This window comes from Lepisosteus platostomus, chromosome 1 (assembly GCF_059453375.1).
Source record: "Lepisosteus platostomus isolate fLepPlt1 chromosome 1, fLepPlt1.hap1, whole genome shotgun sequence".
NCBI classification, from domain to species: domain Eukaryota; kingdom Metazoa; phylum Chordata; class Actinopteri; order Semionotiformes; family Lepisosteidae; genus Lepisosteus; species Lepisosteus platostomus.
The window spans coordinates 65,924,195-65,946,373 of NC_142611.1; the positions used below are offsets into that span (position 1 = coordinate 65,924,195).

At 47.0% G+C, this 22,179-nt stretch overlaps 2 protein-coding genes and 1 long non-coding RNA gene across 15 annotated transcripts in view; 1 reads left to right on the forward strand and 2 right to left on the reverse strand.

The window, feature by feature from the left end:
- The window catches only part of r3hdm2 (R3H domain containing 2), a 54,846-nt gene extending 52,470 nt beyond the window's left edge, over nucleotides 1-2,376 (reverse strand). For all 10 annotated transcript variants that reach the window (XM_088633619.1, XM_088633628.1, XM_088633624.1 and 7 more), the window contains exon 1: nucleotides 1,908-2,376. The gene's annotated coding sequence lies outside the window, so the exon portion shown is untranslated. The remainder of the gene's footprint in view (nucleotides 1-1,907) is intronic.
- Nucleotides 2,377-8,846: 6,470 nt separating this feature from the next.
- LOC148678491 (inhibin beta B chain) lies at nucleotides 8,847-17,968 on the forward strand. The gene is made up of 2 exons (XM_088633630.1): nucleotides 8,847-9,327; nucleotides 12,013-17,968. The coding sequence occupies exons 1-2, from the start codon at nucleotides 8,847-8,849 to the stop codon at nucleotides 12,765-12,767; spliced, it is 1,236 nt and encodes a 411-aa protein (XP_088489756.1). The 3' UTR covers nucleotides 12,768-17,968.
- LOC148678492 (uncharacterized) overlaps nucleotides 9,571-22,179 on the reverse strand; it is a 32,009-nt gene continuing 19,400 nt past the window's right edge. For all 4 annotated transcript variants that reach the window (XR_015939190.1, XR_015939191.1, XR_015939188.1 and 1 more), the window contains one exon: nucleotides 9,571-13,005. This is a non-coding gene — a long non-coding RNA (uncharacterized LOC148678492). The remainder of the gene's footprint in view (nucleotides 13,006-22,179) is intronic.

The following is a 22,179-nucleotide window of genomic DNA, read 5'->3' on the forward strand; positions in this document are numbered from 1 at the left end:
CCAGTACTGGACAGGAGATCTCCTGGGAAAGCTAAGGTTGCTGCTGGAAGTGTCAGTGGGGCCAGTAGGGGGCGCTCACCCTGCAGTCTGTATGGGTCCTAATGCCCAAGTACAGTGATGGTGACCGCAATATTGTAAAAGAGCACCGTCCTTCGGGTGAGACGGAAGACAGAGGTGGTTATTACGAATCCAGCGTCCTAGCCAAAAAAACATCCCCCTGACATTAAACGATCATAGTCTCTTCATAATCCCCATCTGTGAGCTGGCTTCACCATTCTGTTCTTCTCCCCACTGATAGCTGGTGTGCGGCGAGAGTACTGGTGCACATTGGTGTTGGTGGTGGAGGGGGGTGCCTATTACCTGTAAAGCGCTTTGAGTGGAGTGTCCAGAAAAGGACTGTATAAGTGTCAGTAATTACGATTACTTACAGTGTGTGTGTGTGGTTGCGGGGGTTGGGGAAGACGATCACGCAAGAAGTGAGCGGTGTATTGTAGCAGCGATCCAGGGGAACTGCGAGCGCGAAGACGGCATAGTGACCGGTTCAGCGGGTTTGCAGCCCGCACTGCGCTTGCGTGCCCGGCTGGCGGCGGAGGAGGACGCGGGTAGTTTGTTGTTTGTTTAAAGGGGTCTGGCAGGGCACCGCTGGGCTTTAAACTCGGGGGGGCAAGGAGAGACGGAGAAGGGGGATGGGAAGCGAAAACGCGACCCCCCGAAAACTGTAATTCATCACTCCGTGAAACTCGTCTGAAAAACGGGGGGTTAGACTGTCTGAAGAGAGCGCTCCCCACTAACATCACCGCGGCACGGCTGTGGCCTAATCCGAGCGTCGCATCCGCCAGCTTCCAAATAATTCAGACAAAAACCGTGACGACCCCCCCACACACACAAAAAAAAAAGAAAAGATGAAAAGGCAAGCCTACAACTCGTTTATTTTGGCAGGCGAAGAGTGGAAGAGTGCACAAGCGGCTTCTGCAGCACTGCTGCCACCATCCTGATAGAGGGGGGGTTAATATCGAGGGGGGAAAAAAGGTTCAGACGCTAACTCTACCGTTAACGGGACGAAGTGGTATTGAGCAGGACGCTGTCCTTACAGTAAGGCAGAACACGTCGTCGGTACAGGAACACGACCACCAAAGCGGAATATTAGTGGGATTAGGAATGATACCGGCGTGAGGATTTCTGTTCAGTACCGAAAGTGCACACCCACAACACAGTACCGACTCCCTGGCCGTATTAGGCTCTGTATCTTCGATGGCACGGCTGCTCCCCACGATCCTTAGCCCCAGTATTGCGCTATAATCAAGCAAATTACATTTAGATATCGCCTTAATTTAACTGCACGCCCTACCCGAGACCAGTCCTTCGAAAACGTCTTCAAAGTGTAACCTAGACCACAATACACACTGCATACGTATATGTATATTTCTGCGAGCACACTACAAAGCGGACACGGGAAAGAGTTCCACTTAAAAACACAAATTCCCCCCCACCCAGCCAACCAGTTACTGTACAAACACAAGCTTTACACCGTAAAGCGTGAAGTTGGAGCTCAGTACGCCCACAGCACACGGGGCCTAAGCAGACGGGCCACCTCTCCTCACATTTTTAAAATGCCCATCATCTGCGTTTTGAGGCGGGATGACATTTTTATACGTTTAAAAAGCAAACAGAAAATCAGATCTGGTCTCTCTCCGTTTTGCTCACAAGGATCTGGGCTCGGCGAGAGCGCCGAGCTGTGTGCCTCCACAAGTGGTATGAAAATGACGAGAAAACACACACAGGTGGTCGCGCAGGTTTTGTCCGCGGAGAAAGACGCCCTCCGACCCCCGTCGAAAAGACCAAGGTGAAACCCCACATCGCTTCCCACCCGAGACGGCTTGGGAGAAGAGGAAGACACGTCGACTCACCGTGGAAAAGCGTCCTCATTCACAAAAACACGACCCGAACCCCTCGGCGATTTTTTTTCTCTCTGAAGAACTTTTAAGAAATTGTCGGTCTCATTCGGCTCCTCGACTTCTCAAGTCCGTGGCCACTCGGTTGCGGAAAAAAGCGAAATAAATCGAACAATCACGCCGACTTGTACTGAGCTGGGGGGAGCAAGTTGATTACAAAAATACAGCTAGCCTGTCTCCAAGAAAAATGAAAAAAAGCCTAATATTATCCCCCCCCCCCGTCTCCAAATCGACACAACTAAATCGCCCGTGGGAAGCAAGGTAAAACGAGGAAAAGGGAGAAACTATACATATATAAAATGAAATGTTTCTTTAAAAAAACACTAAAGAATAAAGCCCCGGGTTTAAACTAAAAGAGAAAAGAAAGAAAACACCATTCCCCTCGGCTCCGGCTTCTCTGCGCAGCGCGTCACCGCTTCCTGTGCAAGTGATCTACGTCAGCATTTCCTGTGTACTTCGTCTCGGCGCCTCATTGGTTTTTTGAAGTCTCCCGTTACGTCATATTCCCCTGCGGTTTGCAAGAGAAGCGCATCGATGCATGTGTTTTACATATATAAAATGGATCTGAAAATATATTTGCATTGAAAACGTAACTTCAGTCTAATCGGGGTCTTTAAATATATTCATTATTTTGACATATCTGAGATGCAAGCAGTTTCATGAATAACCCCCCTCTGCTTTACAATCATGCTGCTAATAATACGTACCACTAATTATATTTTCGTGATTGAATTATGTTTTTGGTAGAATCAAAAGCGTTTTAGCGAACTTGATCCGTTGTAATTTTATGGAATGCTCACGGGAAGGTTCATTGAGATCCACAGAGCGTTTCATTTACTAAAACCCCGGGGTGATCAGCCAGTCGGGCGCATGGAACAGGAAAAATCGAAATTGGGATTTTCCGCGAGATGTCTGCCTTTTGGCGCAGTATGGCACTCGTGACCCGCAGCTAAACTTTGCGCCTCTGCGCCCTTTGTAATCAAATTGGACTTAAAGCAAGAGCCTACATCTGGATTCTGGTTATAATAAACAACTTCATTGTGTACAGTACCTATAAAAGTTGCATCTCAAAGCGCTTTACGCCAGGTGTAAAATAAGTTAAAGGAAAACAGTTCTAAGTAAATATAAGTGCAAATGAGAAAGACAAACAGAAATGCAGCAGAAGACATATGGTCATTAGAAAACCTGTTAACACAGACACTAATGAAGTAAAAGCCTTTCGTTTCTAGTTCTGATATCACTAACACACTTTCAAACATTCTAGAAATATCTGATCTTTTCAGATCAGGGATAATTCCCAAGGCGACAGAAGAACATCATACCAAGTGCTGTAACTGCAGGATCAGGAATAAGTCTGGATTACACTTTCTGGCCAACAGGGGTTTAATTAAGACTTAATGCCTGTGACCCAGTTATCTGGAACCGGAAGACCTCAGGCAGGAAAATTCCTGAGCTGTCGAGTGTCCTGGGTTTGTGTTTTATTATCTGTAGTCAAGGTTACCACTGCAGAGACAGGCCTGGTGATGCCTTGTACTGTACATCTTTGGCTGCAATTTTGGGCAGACACTTTGCCAAAGTTCCTGCCTCTTCATAACCAAATAAACACCTTGACAGGGGCTTTTAAAATGCCTCGAAATTGCCTGGTAAAACTTATTCGTCTGTACAGAACTGGTAGGATGAGAGGGGACTAGAATCAACATTGAAACGCAAGTGGAAACTACAGGGAAGATCATTTAAAACCGAGGGTGGGGGGGAGGTGCTTCTTTACCCAAAGGGTGGTAGGGGCGTGGAACAAGCTACCCAGCCAAGTTGTTGAAGCCGACATACTGGCTTCTTTCAGGAAATGGCTCGGTGAGATCCACAGAGCAATGAGCTATTAACTATCCAATGGGCTTGATGATCAGAGTGGCCTCCTCTCGTTTGTAACCTTTCTCGTGATGTTAGTTGCCCCAGTTGGGATCCACCTCCTGGGCGGGTCGAGGGTGGTGGTGGTGGTGGTGCTGCCATTTACCATCTGTCTCTCCAGAATCTGCATTTTGGGGACCCTTGGATTACTCCAACCCAGAAGCCCATGAGCCGGCTAGACCACAGCAGCATTCTGAAGCTAAGCAGGTGTGAGCCTGGTCAGTACCTGGATGGGAGACCTCCTGGGAAAAACTAAGGTTGCTGCTGGAAGAGGCGTTAGTGGGGCCAGCAGGGGGTGCTCACCCTGCGGTCTGTGTGGGTCCTAATGCCCCAGTATAGTGACGGGGACACTATACTGTAAACAGGCGCTGTCCTTCGGATGAGACGTAAAACCGAGGTCCTGACTCTCTGTGGTCATTAAAAATCCCAGGGTGTTTCTCGAAAAGAGTAGGGGTGTAACCCCGGCATCCTGGCCAAATTTCCCCATCCGCTGTTATCACTCATGGCCTCCTAACAATCCCCCTCTATAAATTGGCTTCATTACTCTGCTCTCCTCCCCACTGATAGCTGGTGTGTGGTGAGCGTTCTGGCGCACTATGGCTGCCGTCGCATCATCCAGGTGGATGCTGCACATTGGTGGTGGTGGAGGGGATCCCCATTACCTGTAAAGCGCTTTGAGTGGAGTGTCCAGAAAAAGCGCTATATAAGTGTAAGCAATTATTATTATTATTATTATTATTATTATTATTATTCTAGTGCCCTGAGTCTCCCACCTTCTCATGCTTTGCATGGGGAGCTGTAGGTGGCAGGGTGGGGCAGAGCGGCCGGGCAGCAGTGAAACACTCCCACACTTTACATAGATATTTTCCTTAACAAGCTTAAATGGGGCGGTGCAGTGGCTCTGTGGCTAAGGATCTGCGCCTGTGGCTGGGAGGTTGCTGGCTCAAATCCCACGGCTGGCAGAGGAATCCTACTCCGTTGGGCCCCTGAGCGAGGCCCTTTACCCCAACTGCTCCAGGGGCGCTGTACAATGGCTGACCCTGCGCTCTGACCCCCAGCTTCTCTCCCTGTCTGTGTGTCTCATGGAGAGCAAATTGGGTTATGCAAAAAGACAAATTCCTAATGACTGGACCAGGAGACTGGACTCCTCCATAGCGGTCTGTCCCTGAAAACCTAATGCAAGAATCTGCCACAAAAAGCTGCCTTCCACCCTCTTCCACACCGGGTGGAGCAGGGACGGTAACGCAGTGAGTCCACTGTAGAAAGGTCCTGAATTGACCTGTCCCACCAAATGTCCCACCAGATGTAGGCTTAGCCTCTTTGAGGCTCTGCAAACAAACTAGGTGTCAGCCTGCTACTGTAGAGACAGAGACTTATCAATTCCCACAGTTCCCAAGGACAGCACAGAACTACTCATTTTCTCAATCAGACACAGTCATCACGATCTTTGGCAGCTCTCTTCTTAAAATAATTGCATTAAGGGGTATTTTGAAGGGAACTGGAAAAAAAAAACAGACTTTGTCCCAAGGATCAGATAAATAGACTAGTTGTTTCATGGCGGCATGATGCATCACAACCCACTTGAGTGCAATATGTTTTCTGATGTGTTATAAATGTTACATGTGGGTATGTGTTATACCTGTGCAATAGAGTGATGTGCAATGTTTTTCTTATTTTTTGTAATAGAATAAGGTGCAGTGTTTTTCTTTTCTTTTTTTTTGTTTGCATTCTTGTACAGGAGTGCTGTGCGTCCAGAAAACATTTTCCCTCAGGGAACAATAAAATCTTATCTTATCTTATCACACTGCTGCCTCTCAGCTCCGGTGTGTGATTCCAGATTGGGGTGCCTTTTTGTGTGGAGTATGCATGTTGGTTCCGGGTGGTCCAGTTTCCTTTCCTTGTAGATGGCAGCCCACCCCATTATTCTGTCCTCCCAGTCCGACCCCAAACGCCGGTGACAGGGTTCAGATAAACGAGGTCGGATGATTAGACGCTGCAGCAAGGGAGAGCTCGGATCAAGTGCAGAGAGCAGTGAATGCCTGAAAGCAACGTGTCCCAGTGGGAAATACACTGGATACACTGCATGCAATAGAAATTCTTCCTCTAAGAATACTTTGCATTACAAATGTGGGCCCATTGAGTATGATGGATTAGTGGCTGGCTGAGAAATGTTGGTGTGACAGGAAAACATACTGGAACATTGAAGACTTTTCTGCTGGCGGTGTGGCAGGGTAGTGGTCAGCATTGCTGCCTCACGGCGCTGGGGGCCTGGGTTCAAGTACAGATCTGTGGGGAGTTTGCACGTTCTCCTTGGGTGTCCTCCGGGTGCTCTGGTTTCCTCCCACAGTCCAAAACCGTGCTGGTAAGTTAATTGGCTTCTGGGAAAGTTGGCTGTGAGTGTGTCTGTCTTTGTATGTGTGTGTGCCCCTGTGATGGAGTGTCCAGTCCAGGTCCCACCTTTCACTTTATACTTGCCGGGATAGGCTCTGGCTCCCCCATGATGTTGGAATGGATCAGATGGATGTTTCTGCATGAAGAAAAACGGCGATATCTTCTCAAAGAGCTGACGTTCAGCTACACCTGAAGCGCGTGGTGATGAACGTTTGAAAGCAATGACGAGACGTTTCCGTCAGAAGTTAACCTTTCAATGAAAAGCCCCGTAGTAGTAGTGGTTTTTCCCCCCTTTAAATTAATTTAAAACCTAGTTTCTCTCCACTAGGTGGAAGTAGACTAAAGGAGTGTATCTTTCTGACTGAGGCGCTGTAGGAATTGTTGTCTGCATTGCGAAAAAGGTTTATTTGTTAACCACAAGGCGGCGCCAAAAACGTTGTTGTGCAAACAAGTGCAACAGCCGCGCAACATAATACAAATATTTACAGTATATTTACCCAAAGCCCAGCTGGTTGCAATGTGCCTCTTACTGTATACTGTGCCTCTTATGTTTTTGACTGCTTTTAAATTTTACTGTTGTTTTTTTTTTCTACACAGTAAGGCAGTTGATTTTACACTGTGTGGAAATTTGGATATCTGATTTCAGGTTGTAGCGTCTGTTGTGTTTCTCTACTGGGTGCCCTGTCCCTCCCTTCAAGCTGTCATTCATGTAGAGAACACTCATCCAAGACCATAGCAGTCACCCACACCTGCCCTGTGACACAAGCACACACACACACACACACACACACACACACACACACACACACACACACTCAGCTGGACACTGGGGTGTATTCCAAATCAGACCTGTCTCAACTCTTCCAGGTGCTGCACCTCATTCTGTAAGAGCTAAAAATTCAGGGACAAAGATACTCATGTTTCAAATGAGCGAGTAGATGTTAAAGACCCTTAAAAGTCTATGACTCTATAGCTTGCTTCTAAATATTGTTCCTCTTGTGGGCAGTTCTTATGGATGGGTACTATGTGATAAATGGCTCAATACTATGGGTGCTGGAACCACACTCCAGTACAGCCCTGGTTCAGACTCAGGACCCACAGAGCATGGCAGAGCACTACCAAGGAGAGGTGGGCATTGATTGGCAGGGATCTTCTGGGCTTCCTAGCAAGATGGTTTCCCAAAGCCTGTGACTTGCCAGGTGCCGGTGGGCTCGTGGTGACATCATCAAGTGATGGCATTCGGGAGCGATGACGTCATCGGTGCACCCCCCCCGTCAGCTCTTGCTCCCTTACCTTCGGGTCCTGCGGGTGCCCCCTCGCCCGTGCCCTGCAGGGACGACAGCCGCAATCCCAGTCTTGAGCACCTGAGCACCGCGGGTCAGGGTGGTAAATGGCAGCAAAAGAAATGCTGGTAGCAGTGGTGCTGTGGCAGAGGGTGGCACACCGTCATGGCGGGCAGGGCTGTGGCACGACTCCAGGATCGTTTCCAGCAGGAGTGTCGCTGCTCCGACCGTCCTCCCCACTTTACCGCAAGAGAGGTGGATGTAGTGTGAAGACATGGGGCTGGCGTGACCTGCTACAATCTCACAGCTCTTGGTGAACCAGTGTCATCCGCACCCCTGGGTGGCAGCTCATCACCCTCCTGTCCCGCTGTCCCTGCCTCTCTCCACAGGCCTTATCACCTGGGGCCTGAGACACCCAGCACAAAAAACCCCAAGAAAATACAGGAGAGTGGATGCCATTTCCACGGTCTTCCACTGCTTAAGGCAGACGCAACAGCTCTGTCAGGTGGACATCACCCAGGCTGAGTCTAACCCGTCTACCCTTCCTGAACCCCATCGCTTCACAGCCCGGCATGCAGAGAGCGCAGCAGGCCAGTGAGGCTCTGCCGCAGGTCACGTCAGCCGCACGGGCGACGCCGGCCAGGAACTCTAGGCGACGTGGTTTATGGATCGGTGATTTCATCTCACTTATCTCCGATTCCGCCTCCTTGCAGTCACTCGCAGCGCCGGGCTGCACGACCTTTGTGCTCATTACCCCTGGGGGAATTGTCACTTTTCCCAGAGTCACAGGTACGCATTGCATCATGTTTGCGACACACGTGCTGCCTGCCTGCCCTCTCTTTCCAAAACCAACTCTTTGGAAAGAAAGTGGAAAAAAAAAAAAGCGAAGGGCAAGCGATACAAACAGAAGTACTTTTGTACTTTGAATTCCAACATGTAACCCAGGTCTGATTGACGGGCCAGTCTGAATCATCCCCGTGCCAGAGCCGCGGGGATCGCATCTTCCCTCACAGGAGGGTACAGTAGACAGTCTTATGACCTCGCCTCCGCTCTTACATATATAAGTCAAGTGGCGGCTGCTCTGAGATGGTCATTGGTGCGCTCCTCGAACGTGTCACAACCTTTGGTGTGGATTACCCCAGATCTTTCACGCCCCGGGCAGACAAGACGCGGCTGCAGGTGTGGAGGAACTCAGCGTGTCTGACAAGCCCCCGGGACCCAGAGACTCGCGTCGGCTCTCAGCTCGGGTTAGGTTTTGACTCCGTGGTCTCGGCTTGGTCTCAGCCCGCTTTCGGTCGCACCGGTGGGGCTGTGAATGAAAACGGAACCACGCCGTCGGCTCGAATCCATGCTGCCGAAGTTGTCCCTAGTGATGCTGCTACCACCCCGCGCAGAGCTCCACGCTTACAAGGTCGGCAACAGCAAAATGCAGTCCTGGTGCCTGTCCGCTCTCCTCCTGCTGGCGCTGGCGGTGCTGGAGGGGCTGGCCGCCGCGTCCCCCGAGCAGCACGGCGCCGACGAGTCCCGCTGCCCGTCCTGCGGCATGCCAGCCCTGGACAAGGGCTCCGAGGAGCAGCTGCTGACAGAGATCGCCAAGCAGCAGATCCTCAGCAAGCTGCACCTGAAGGAGCGACCCAACATCACTCACGCGGTGCCCCGCGCGGCGCTGGTCACGGCGCTCCGAAAGCTGCACGCGGGCAGAGTGAGGCAGGATGGCACGCTGGAGCTGGGCAACACTCCGGAGAGCGCGCAGACTAGAGACCCGGCGTACGAGATCGTTAGTTTTGCAGACACGGGTGAGTAACAGAGTTTATTGCAATACTTGAAAAAAAAAAAGCATTAGTCATTTAGTCATTCTGATAAGAGACTTCTACAACGGGGACTGTTTGTTATGAGTTGAAAGCACGGGAAATACATATTTGACCAGACAATCAAACAAGCAAGACTTTAGCATTTATTCCATTACGTTGAGGAAACGTTTGACCAAGCCTTTCCGGTCGACGCATCCAAAGTCTTCAGAGCCAGGAAAGGCAAACGTGTACCGTTTTTTATTCCTTTATTTTACCATGTTGAGTCGAGCGAGAAAAAAGTGTTCGTTATTTACAAGCCTGGAAACCCATTCATACAGAGGCGCACTCTGAGATAAAAGCCCTCCTTGCTGAAGGGGGTGTAACAGCGGCTCCCCATGCCGGGTTTGAACCCGCAATCCTCGGTTGTCACATGAGATTCGAATCGCAGACAGAAAAAATAAAGTAGCGCAGTGCGTTTAAAATCTTTCTTAGACTGAATTAAACAAGGGCGCCAATGTTTATAGCAAACTTTAATTAACTTCATTATATCACATAATGTCAGTTTACGGACCCGTATCTTTTATAGAGTGGATTATTAGTAAATATTGATCTAAATGCAGTCTTAACGGTGTGTAATATTGCACAATTTTCAAAATGTCACATTTGTGTCTAATACTATTGTCCTCTGTCAGGCCGATAATGTTAATAGATCTTTTTGTTTGCTAAGAAAACATTAGTGACAAGCCATCAGTCGTAAAGCGTGAAACAAATTATGATTTGGGGGCCAATTAAGCCCAGGAACAGGGATAATTAATTTGAAAACAAAACATCCCGGTGACTGGGATCACCGAGTCTCAGGACTAGGCTGCAATTAACTACAACGTACATTGTTTTGGAACCGACACTTAACTTCTGTTCGTTTAATACTTGTCTTTGACTGCCAGGATCGGTCATTCTCCGTGGCCCTTCGGTAATCGGACGTCCTTGCTGGGTCGAGAGCAGTCTTGGGCTCTCGGTCCTTCCTCGCACCCTAAGCCTCTTGGGCAGCACGACCCTGGTCACGACAGGACAGCTTCCGGTAAACGAGTGGATACCGGTGGCAGAAAAGTCCTTCATGCGTCTCGGTTGTCAGTACACACACACACAGAAAGTTTCGTTTGGAGGAATCCCACGCGGCACTACTGCGGGTTTTCTGCCCGCTTTGTTTCTCCACGGATCCAGACAGGATGTGGAGCCCCACGACACGATTCGAAGCAGTGGAATGAATTAAAAAAAAACAATACGAATGAGTCCAGTATCTTTCTTGAACTGCCTCAACTTTAACAGCTGTTCGGAAACATTAGCCACCCACCGAACAGCCGTGAGTCGTTATGGTTTTCCGAGTTCGTTATCGCTGTCCATTTTATAAGCGAATTGAATACAAACGCTTATTAAAGTCTTCAGCGCCAGGGAAGGTTCTGCCAGGAAAAGCTTAAATTTAAGGCTGTCAGCTGACGAGTATATCTCTCGTACGGTAATAAAAGTGCACGTTTTCAACAGAAATTCATCCAGGTGGATGCTGCACATTGGTGGTGGTGGAGGGGAGTCTCCATTACCTGTAAAGCGCTTTGAGTGGAGTGTCCAGAAAAGCGCTATATAAGTGTGAGCAATTATTATAATTATTATTATTAAATTGTATTTCTTTTAATGCGGTCATGTCGACCTGGCGTTATAAGTGGTTTAATTAACCGCCCCCTGTCGTTACTAGTTTCAGTCTTGACGTAAGCTCTGCTTACTGTACCGTACTGTAATAAATGATAAACACATAAACATGTGAAAGCGGATAAACGCGATGACCTTTTACACACTGGACGGCGTGCTTGCGCGCAGATCGAAGCACTCACTCCGACCGGAGAGTCGGCTTCGTCAATGATGATCTACCGACAAAAACATTCAAAAACCGTTATCAGGCTCTTTCTTGATACGACCGGTTGTGTTCTCTTCCGCTTTGTATTATTTCGAACTACTTCTTCTAATCTCCTACTACCGAGACATATTTTTTTTCTCAATGCCGTGAAATGCGACGGTCGGGGAAACTCATATATCGTCTGATGTGTAAAGCCATTAACAGCTGCAAGTTCCTCACCGTTTTTTATCTCAACGAAGTCGTAGATTTTTATTTTGAAAGAAACTTTAAGGGGTCGGTTTTGGCACTACTGAGGACTTTCTGTTCTTTGTGTGTGTGGGGGTGCACGACGGCACAAGCTTTTAAGAGGGTGTGTCCCTTTGTGAGGGACCACACCGCTGACATTGTAATCGTGTGAAAACTGCGACACAACACAGATGTTGTACTGCTGGGGGCAGAGCAGTGAGCATTGCTGCCTGGCAGCAGTTCCTGGGCTGCTGTCTGTGTGGAGTCTGTATGTTCTGCTCACATTCGCCTGGGTCTCCTCCAGGTACTGTGGTTGCTGGTAGGCTGACTGGCATCTGGGAATGTGGCCCCTGGCGCGAGCGCGTCTGTGTGTGCGCCCTGTCCAGGGTGTACCCCGCTTTGTGCCCACGGTACCCACCGATCGCCGGGATGGGCTCCGGGCCCCGGACGGGGTGAAGCAGTTGGAAAACGGATGGAGGGATGCGAGGCCGGCGTGCTTTCGAGAACCCGGGGTCACTAACCCGCCTGACGGCTCTTCTCTCCCTCCCCTCTGACCTCAGACCACGCGGACAGCGCGGCCGGGCGCGGCGGGCTGGCCTTCCAGTTCTCCAAGGAGCGCGGCCAGAGCCTGCAGATCCTGCAGTCCACGCTGTGGCTGTACGTGCGCGCGGCGGAGGCGCCGCGGGGGAAGGCGACGGCGCAGGTCTACGCGGCGGGGCCCGCCGGCGCCAATCGCACGCTGCTGGGCCAGAAGCAGTTCGAGGTGAAGTGGGGCCGCTGGCACACCTTCACCGTCACCCGCGGCGTGCAGGCCTTCTTCGACAGCGGCGACAAGCGGCTGAGGCTGGAGCTGGAGTGCCAGGGGTGCCAGGAGCTGGCGGTGCTGGGCAGCCCGGGCAACTCCTCCCACCAGCCCTTCCTGGTGGCGCAGGTGAGGCCGCGGGACGAGAGCCACGCCATCCGCCGGCGCTCCCTGAGCTGCGGCAGCAACGTCAGCCTGTGCTGCAAGAAGGACTTCTACATCAAGTTCCGCGACATCCAGTGGCAAGACTGGATCATCGCGCCCGAGGGCTACCACATGAACTACTGCATGGGCCAGTGCCCGCAGCACCTGGCGGGGGCGCCGGGCATCGCTTCCTCCTTCCACGCCACCGTGTTCAACCAGCTCAAGGCCAACGGGATCCACACGGCCATCAACTCCTGCTGCGTGCCCATCCAGCGCCGCCCGCTCTCCATCGTCTACTTCGACTCCACGCACAGCATCGTCAAGACGGACATCCCCGACATGATCGTGGAGTCCTGCGGCTGCACATAGTGGGCCCCGTCTCGTCCAGCAGGCGGACGAGGCCAGAGAGCGGGCAAACGCCACCGCGGGGCTCCACCCTCCCCCTCGGACCTTCAGCCGCCCCCATTCCCACGGCTAGCCGAGCGTCCAGCGCCGTGTCCCCTTCATCTTCAGGCACCTCCAGCCCGGATGCCTGTGGGACGCTGGACAAGCCAGAGGGAATTCCAGGAGGGGGTCTTTGCAGAGGCTTTGAAACTTTGTCTTTCTTCTTTTTTTAAAAAAAACAAAACAACATGCATGGTCAAAAGCCATGCAAAGACTGATGTTCTTTCATCATGTCTTTGCAACGTCTTGCTTAAGGGCTCGTTACATTTAGAACTTTGACATTTCTCCGCGGCCGATGTGCGATTTTCAGCTCACGGAAAGGAAGAGAGACAGTAAATCGTACCCCGGGGGTGTAAAGGTGGTGGGGCTCATTCAGGGGCACCCAGATTTGGAGGTACGCGAGACTCTGGGACTTGGCTGCTCATTAAAACATTATTGGCTGGAAACATAAAGGCAGGTTCCCACAGAGAGAATAAAGCCAGTGCAGGCACTGCAGAGGGCTGTGGTGACAAGACCGGGCTCACAGAGGCAAGCTGTTGCTTTCTCCCTGTGTCTTCCAGCTCCGTATGTCATACAGACTACATGAGCATACATGTTTTGTAGATGTGAGAGGGAAGACTGAAAGCAGGCATGGCTTATTTTACAGAGCAATCGTGTTACATGTCAGAAGCAAGGGAAAAGGGTAGCTGTGAGTTCCGAGAGAGCTAGGGTCAGAAAGAAAGAAACTGTGAATCAGAAAATTACAAAGCTTTGAAAATTTACAATTCGAAGGGGGGCGGGGGGATGCTGGAATCAAACGGACCTTTCAGTGAGGGATGTTGCAAGTCTCTCAGCTGTGGAGACGCAGTTTTTGAAAGGGACAAGTGAGCATTTCCAACCTTTGCCACATTGGTAGCAAAGGGGTCTTATCTACATGCTCTATTGCCCTGCTTGTCCCACATGCTCTCCAAGGTGAGCCAGTGACTGGGAGCGTTATCTAGGAAGGTGCTTACGTGTTCACATATCAGGAGCTCTCTGTGTCGCGCCGGTGGCACAGCTGATGTGCTGTCCTTGTGAAGCTTGGCCTTACCAGAAGTCAAAAGTCATGACGTGCCAATGGAGAAACGAACCTGAAACCAGGCGTACAGCGAGGTAGGAGCTAGGAGAGTGGGAAGGTGGCAATGGGTCCAGACTGAACCAAAGCCCAATGTGCCTTCTTCCCCATTTTGAGTAATAGGTCATGTAGGCGTGAAAGCCAGATGTCCAGGTAGCCTGAGACTGTATTGGAACAGGACAGTATTGACCAACTTCAACAGGTTCCAATATCGTCTCACGTTATGTGCTCTATCCAAAAAGAAAGAAAGACCTGGAGGAAGATGCTGAGATGTTTGCTCCTAGTCTGGGATTACTCCTTTCAGTCAGTATTTCAGCACCAAAAAATACAGCTTTGCATGGTCTAATGAAAGACTTTTTCATGCAATTTAAATGCATGAAAAGGCATTATTGATTCTTTAGTCAAAACGTGGGTGAACGTAACTCCTGATGGCATATACTCTAGTTTGAGGGCAAAATAATGAGGAGAGTGGTGCCAGATTTGTGCAACATTTAATCAGACACTGGACGCGCCATCCTCTGTTACTCTCCACGGAGCAAGGGTGCACTTCTGTCACGTGCCAAACATGTCCCCACCCTCCCGGGGTGATGTGAGGGGGATAAGATCATGAAAAGACTTTCATAACTAATCTCTCAAGATCACGTCAGGCTGGCTCCTGTAGGACAGAGATAAGCAGAAACTTTCATTTACGGAGAGCCCTCTTGCAGTGACAAAAAGAAGCCATCCTGATAGTAGTTCAGCTATTTTCCAGTTTTGCGTTCTAAGTTTATTTTCTCCTTCCTTCGGAGGTGTTAGCGGGACGAATAGGGAGCACTCCCCCTGCTGTCTGTGTGGGTCCTCTTGATGTGTGGTGCATGGTGAGCGAACTAGCACACTCTGGCTGCCATCACATCATCTAGGTGGGGCTACACGTGGTGGTGGAAGGGAGTCCCAATTGGCAGTAAAGCACCTGGAGTTTCCAGAAAAGCACTACTAAAGAATTATTATGTCCTCCAATTGTAAATAGTTGTTAATGCCCAGCCCCTTTCCCAGTGTGAGCCCATTCTCTGGGGTCCACTAGCAGGTGAAAGGGGGGTGACAGAAGCTGAGGTTGTGCAGGATCAGACTAGACCATTTCCAAAAGACTGTCCCTCATCGAACACATTCAAAGCGTCTCCCAATTGGTCATCCAGTGAGAAAGTCTTTCTGTTCCTCGACGACTGCCAGTAGACCAAAACAAGGGATCTGAGTGAGGTCACAAGTGACAGAGAGCCGCTTCAAATGGCAAAGCTGGTCGGAGGAGGTTAGTAATCCCAGCAAGTAGTGATGGATCACTAGTGCATCAGCCTCCATGTTTTTTTGTGTTTTGTTCTCTAGTGTTTTGGCACAACCAACAGTGCAAGATTAGAAATTAAGCATCAGGGTGTACAAACAATCCCCAAGGTCAGTATAGATTTTTGAAAAATTATTCTAATACCCACTGCACTGTATTTACACATCTCCTTAGTTAGGCAACAGGGCTCACCGGTATGAACTCAGTGGTATTACTCAACAGCGTGTGTAAACATTTGGCTATTGCCACAGCCTCAGGAAATGTGAAGGTCCTGGAGGATGACAGTCAATAGGTGCTTGGTAGAAGCATGTCTGTATCTGCCATGGGGGGGGGACATTTGGGGTAATATCAGCCATTGTGGTCTTCTATGGCAGATGGGGAGCACATGTCTCATTTAGGCACGTTCCATTTCAGCACCGCCTTACAGCAGTAAGGAGACCTCATTATCACATGCTGAAAGCCTGTTTAAAAGAGATGTTTTACCTCTTTCACAGTTTTCTTGATCTGTTCTGCCGGAAATCCTTTTGATCTGAAGACGTAAAGCAACCTTTTAAAAGCAGGTGATGGTTTTTAAAATGTTGCTCTAAACCTTGAAAGCAAAACAGGGCAACTGACTATGGGAGAGCCATCTGTAAACTTGAATGATTTCTCCAGGGCACCTCATGCTGCATAAAAGCAAAAAGTCGATATTTTGCTGCTGGAATGAGAAAAAGCTTAACTTTTCCAAGCCGTGTGGTGTTGTGCAGTGAATCCTCCTGTGCATCTGCAGCAACAGGGTTTTCAGAAACAAAACAGGTACATTGCAAAAGTCCTACATTGAAGTGAGGGACTAGTGATGTGCGGGATGTTTGTGATTCAACATAATAAAGACAGACTTAGGGAAATGTCTGCACCTAAAGAAGCATGAAGCCATTGCCTCATTTAAACAGATTTCAACAAACAATTTTATTTAACTTCCAAAAGATAAGTGACATGGAAAATTGGGTTTTAACCCCAGGACAACGTCAGTGGATAGAATAACACACCAATGCCCTCTTTGATGTGTATAAATCTTGGTGACGGAGTAACAAAGGGGAATGTTGTGTATGTGTGTTAGCAGACTGTGAAGTTACCAAGAATCAAAGCTTTAGAGACTGAAAAGCTCCAACAGCACCTCCTACTGGAGTGCCTCTTTAAAAAAATAGCAAGCACTTCCTGTTAACTTGCACCTTTTTGCATGTTATGTGTTTTTTTCTGTGTGTTTTGGTTTGTTTTTTAAGCACTTCCTGACCTAGGTGTAGACAAGCAAGAGAGGCAGTCCATTGGGGTTTTGTCTGTCGAAGGTCTTTCAGTCTCCATTTCAGAGCCAGGCTGACCTTTGCCAAAAAAAAAAAACTGTTTGCCCTGCTGGCAATCTGAATCTGCTAGTTTAGGTCTCATGGTAAGAAGGAACCCACAATAAATTATTATCCCCCATCTGGCCAGCTCACAAGCTTACAAAGACAGGCAGGAAATTAAGAATTGAAGGGTCAAGTGTTCTTTCCTCACAATGTATCCACCCAGTCTAAGACAGTGAAACTTGTTACTGACGTAGAGAGGACACATTTCCATTCCTTTCAGCACAGTGCTGAATCAACAATTTTTGCCCATTGCTGTTCTTTTTCACCTACTGCCTATTACTCTCTCACACAGCTTGCTAGAAATTCATGAATATTTTTTTAGCAGCCAGGGTTTTCAAGGACAAGCCAATAATGAATGCAAGCGCACTTTATTTATCAGTATTGTTTTTGTCAATAAAGAGAAACAGCCGCCTCGAGTCGTGCCATACCACAACCAGGTACAGCTGATTAAAAATTGTTAGTAGTGTTCATCAATCTGCTAACAAATATTTCTATGCTGGAAAGAACTGTTTAGAATTTGCATCTTACTGGAATAGGAGTATGCAGAGGGCTCTAACTGCGCAGAAGGACCAAACTTCTGGACCTCTACCACAAAGTGTAGCGTGGAGACCTCAACTTCGGAGCAGTTCTCACCTCTGCTGTTGTAAAGTTCTCTTTGTGCAGCAGAAAACGTTCCTAACAAAGAAGGCAGGCAGTACTGGTTTAGCCAGACTTGGACATGAATTCATTCATGCTAAAGTACAAACTGGATGTTTTCCAATTGAAGTACAATGAAAAAATCTGCCAACCGTGCTTCTTAAGGGGCTGTCTCAAAGCAAGAGCAATAAATACAAAAAAATGTGCAGGAGATTTTTGCAATACTCGTTGTGGGAACCTGAATTGTTTGTAGATTTACGATTCAGTTTGCCCTCTGTGTAAACTGTGGGCAAACTTCCAGTCCAACACATCTACCAATCCACAGTGGGTGGTTTGTCCACAGGGGACATAGGACTTTTTCAGATATGCTTTACAATTGCAGTATTTTACTGTGTTTTTGTGTTAGTATGAGGGGGGGACATTTTTATTTACTGAAAAATTTAAGAATGCCACTAGCCTTTTGGTCAAGTATGTATTTTTGTGTATTCTCACGAGGTTTCAGTAATTTGTGGCTATTTTCTTCTTTAAAACAAAGAGATCTAATAATTTGATGGAAGACCATATTCTCGTATTTTTATGAAGAATTTGCAACCCTTGGTTCTTTCTGACCTGCTTTGAATTTTATAACTGCAAAAGACTTATGTACTGTACATCATAATTATATTGTAAAATTTTATTTTTAACAAATAAATATTTTTGACTGTAATGCATTTGTTCTCTTTTATAAGGGAAAAATTAATCTGGATTTTCCCACAGTAAAGATTTAGAGACACCAAGACAAATGACGAAAAACAGAAGTGTGTTTACAGCAGCCCATGCACAAGAATGATTTGTAATGCGTCTAACAGGATGGGCAACATAGTATTTAATCAATGTATTCAGACATGTATTTCTTCAAGAACATAATGAATTCAAGATGTTTAGCTCAGCTCTTAGGCTTCTGAATTTCCTAGACGGTGGTGTGGTATAGCTTTGCCTTTTCCTCGACATGCCTCAGGTTCTGAAAGCGTATGTGACCAATATCAGAGTCAGCAAAAGTATTCGTTGGTTGCAGCAGTGACACTGGGAAAACCCCTGACCCTCCCCTGAACTCTAGGGGTCAATCTATATGGTTATCACCATGGGTCAAACACTGGGCTCTCTTTATTGATTAAACAGTGAAAGTACTTAGTCATGCAGGCATGGGTGACGGTGCACTAACTCCACGTACAGTAAGCACGTACTTTCATTACAGCAATGTAGCACACGTCTCTATCCCCTCTCACGCTGTTCATACAGACGGATAATCCACCATGACCTCCTGCTCTAATGAGCTGGCAGTAAGCCAGGCCCAGCAGGAGAACGTCAAACAGCAGCCGGGCAGCTTCAACACCGCTCTTAAAGACGAACACTTCTGTGCCACGCTGCACTTTACTTGCCAGGATCATCCTTTGCACAAAAACAAACGTGTGCTATGGTTTTGGTGTTCCAATAAATAAAGACTTCTTTCACATGGCATAAGGTGTTGGGAGTCTTGGCTGAAAGCTGTACCAGTGTCCAGTTACAAATCCAGCAGTTGTGTGTTCCCCACACCTCTAAATAGGCCTCCTGACTCGAAGTGAGAATTAAACAAAAACAACGTGGCATCGGTAGCTTAACAACAGCATGAACACATTGCTGAATAGAAACTCAACCCTGCACCTTTAAAAGCCCATCTGCCCATTATCACAAACCCACTTACTTCTGACAAGGGTCACGGCAACCCAAATGCCTGCTGCAGAGGTTCCAGGTGCGAGGCAGGCCTCTACCCTGGATGGGATGCCACTCCGCTGCAGGGAGTGTACAAACTCTCACTCACACACACCCAGACACAAACTCAAGCGCACTCACATGCTCACTCACAAGGACAGCCTAGAGACATCGATTCTCGTAGGCCGGCCTGTTTTTGGAAAGTGTCTTATCACTGTGCCCACTGTGGGCACACACTGTGCAGACTCCACACGGAGGGCACCCCAGTCTGGAGCTGAACCAGGGCCCCAGGATTTCATTCAGAAAATAAAAGAGATCAGGTGGTCTGGGCAGACTTGTAAGGCCATGCCCAGCACATGAGCAACTGAGAACGATATCTTGGAAAGGGGACTGTGTCTTTGGTAAATTTACTAAACTTACTTAAAGCAGAGCGGTTGAGTTTACTTTCTCCAGATTGAACGCTTTGGTTATTTCTTGCTATCTAGTGAAGTCAGATATGATACGATAAGAAGGCATAGCTGACCCCATTCCATCTATCCATTTTCTAACCACTTTATCCAGTACAGGGTCGCGGCGGAGCTGGAGCCTATCCCAGCAAGCAACAGGCGCAAGGCAGGGTACACCTTGGATGGGATGCCAGTCCATCACAGGGCAGATACACACAGACACACACTCACACCAGGGCCAGCTCTCCCAGAAGCCAATTAATCTGTCTTTGGTCTATGGGAGAAAACTTTGATTACCCAGAGGAAACCCATGCGAACGCAGAGAGAGCATGTTTTTGGAGACATCACCCCAGGAACTGAACCTGGGTCCCCACCCCTTACAATACACACCGCTGTGCAACCATGTCACCCAACACCACATTCATGTAGCCAAAATGTTTTTCAAACGTTGGCTTTTAAACTTGGTAAACGTGGTAAATATAGTAAGTCATTAAAAACTGCTGCCATTTTCAATAATACTTTTGCTTTAGCATTGTACTGTATGAATTCTGCATCCACAAGATGTTGAAAATACAGTCTACCCTGTTGCCTTTTGCTACCTTGCCAGCTGTTAGACCAAAACAGTCAGGCAGGGCTATTCTCTTCATGAAACAAAATCGATAGTGTCTGAAAGACAAAGGGCATGTTTACTTGAACAAATAGTTTAAGTGCTCTTTATGGACTGTCTGTGTTTGGTGAGCAAACAGCATCTACTGTCTAATTCAACTGTTAATGCAAATGCCTTGATCTGTGGCAAAAGGGAATAAGGGGCACCTAATCCAGCATAAAACTGAACGGTTGAATGAGGGAAAAACTGGATTCTGGTGATGAACGAGGTTAATACAATTATTAATTAGAAGAACAGGCACATGCTTTTCGATTTGTCATTAAAAAAATTACACGTTAAGGCAATCTTCTTAAATGTTTTACAAAGGGAAAGGAGTTTTATGTTTATGAGGAAAAACAAATTAGGTTAATATAATTTATGAATTACCTGTTTTTTACGTTTCCAAATCCTGTTTATATGTGGACGTCTTAAAACGTTAAGGTTGGCGTTATTCCGCTATTCGCGCCTGTTAATACATTAGAGCGAGGATTTGGACAACATTCAGTTATCAAATGTGTATTTTTTTTAACCAAAACTGTTCGGTTGTAGTTCTGCTACTCTGGGAGACAAAACTTACCACCGACAGAAAAACGGCTGTCATTTAGTTTTAAAGACATTCAGGGAGAAGAGAGTACGGGGCAGGAAACAGGCGGACGTTTTCTTTGACGAAGTAAAAACGAGGGGTCTGAGGTTAAGTGTAGGTCCTGTGAAACTTTTCAGGGACTCCCCAAAACCGAAAGAAAACTGTTAACCCCCAACCCAGCAGCGTGCAGAATCGACACTTCCTCAAAACCGATCGTGCTTTGTTGTGGTCCATTTCTGTTTTTCAGTATTAGTTTAAATCATATCAAATATCAGTATTATTATTAACGCTATACTGTAATTGTTTAATTGTATTTTATTATCCCTAACGGAGAGTGACAAGATACTTAGACAATGTCAGGAAAAGAGTTTTTAATGAATTAGTCTTATGACATAGAAAAGCTCAACACGCCAGAACTAAATGTCTGCATCCCATAATATTTTGGTTTTCTTGAACGAATGGCGCAGGTTTTATTGAGACTGGTATTGCCTGTATTTTGGCAAAAAAAAATATTGCCTGGTTGTGAGCGTCGTGTCTTCTTTTACGCATGTTTTCTTTTAAAAAAAGATTTACTGAATATTGTCTTTTTTGCCTCGTGTTTTGAAAAAGGAATGAACCGCGATTTTATTTTCCCACCTTGTTTACTTGTCGACCGGTTTATTTACTGCACTCAACCATTAATACGTGAAATTGTAATTATTTTTATATAAAAATAAAATATTGCTTTCCAACCAAAAAATTCAACGCTTTAACATTAAACAGCGAAACGGGACACTACGTTGAGAGCTACAATTCCAATATTTAAGGTCGTATAAAACAGGAAAAATACCGAGGTTTGTTTCATTCGTTTTAAACAGGATTACACTATCAAATTGCAAAAAGCGAACAGAATACGAAATGCAAAATAACTCTCTGAATCAAGACAGTTGTAAAACAATGACACGTTTTACCACTATTTTTATAAGCAGAGTTTTCAAACAAAAGTCCTTAAAACTTCTAGGACTTTCACTCAGCGCAAACTTATGCAATGTTTTCTAACTACCGTAAGTAAAAGGCTGGTACAAACCTTGATGGATTTTTTTCGTGTTTTTGAGCTGCCAGTGTTTTAAAAACCGATTTGTGCATATGTAGTTTATACTGATGGCTAAGAAAATATTTTTTTTTTGCCAAACCCCAATTAATTAGTATTCTTTGAATAAAGTGCATGCTTTTTGCTGCATGCTTTAGAAAAGAGAAGAGATTAAAACATTTAAAAGACCAAAAAAAAACAGCTAAAAAGATTAGCCAAATGTTACAATGTTGTTAAAACATCCCATTTAGAGTTCATTACGGTGTACCACATATTCCCAAAGGGTGGTTTATTTTTACAAGGACTCGTTTATTTATAAAGGTTTTTCCTTACACCGTTCTTTCAAACAGGATAATTCATCTAATCATTTAAAAAGGGTTGCTCTCATTGATTCGTTTAATAGTTATTTAAACCTTTTTAAAAAAAAATACTTGGGGGTATTTTA

Excerpts from the sequence above, each read along its gene's own strand:
- LOC148678491 (XM_088633630.1), top strand. The coding sequence starts at position 8,847 with ATGAAAACGGAACCACGCCGTCGGCTCGAATCCATGCTGCCGAAGTTG. Across the intron at positions 9,328-12,012 it reads CGTTAGTTTTGCAGACACGG|ACCACGCGGACAGCGCGGCC; the intron begins GTGAGTAACAGA and ends CTCTGACCTCAG.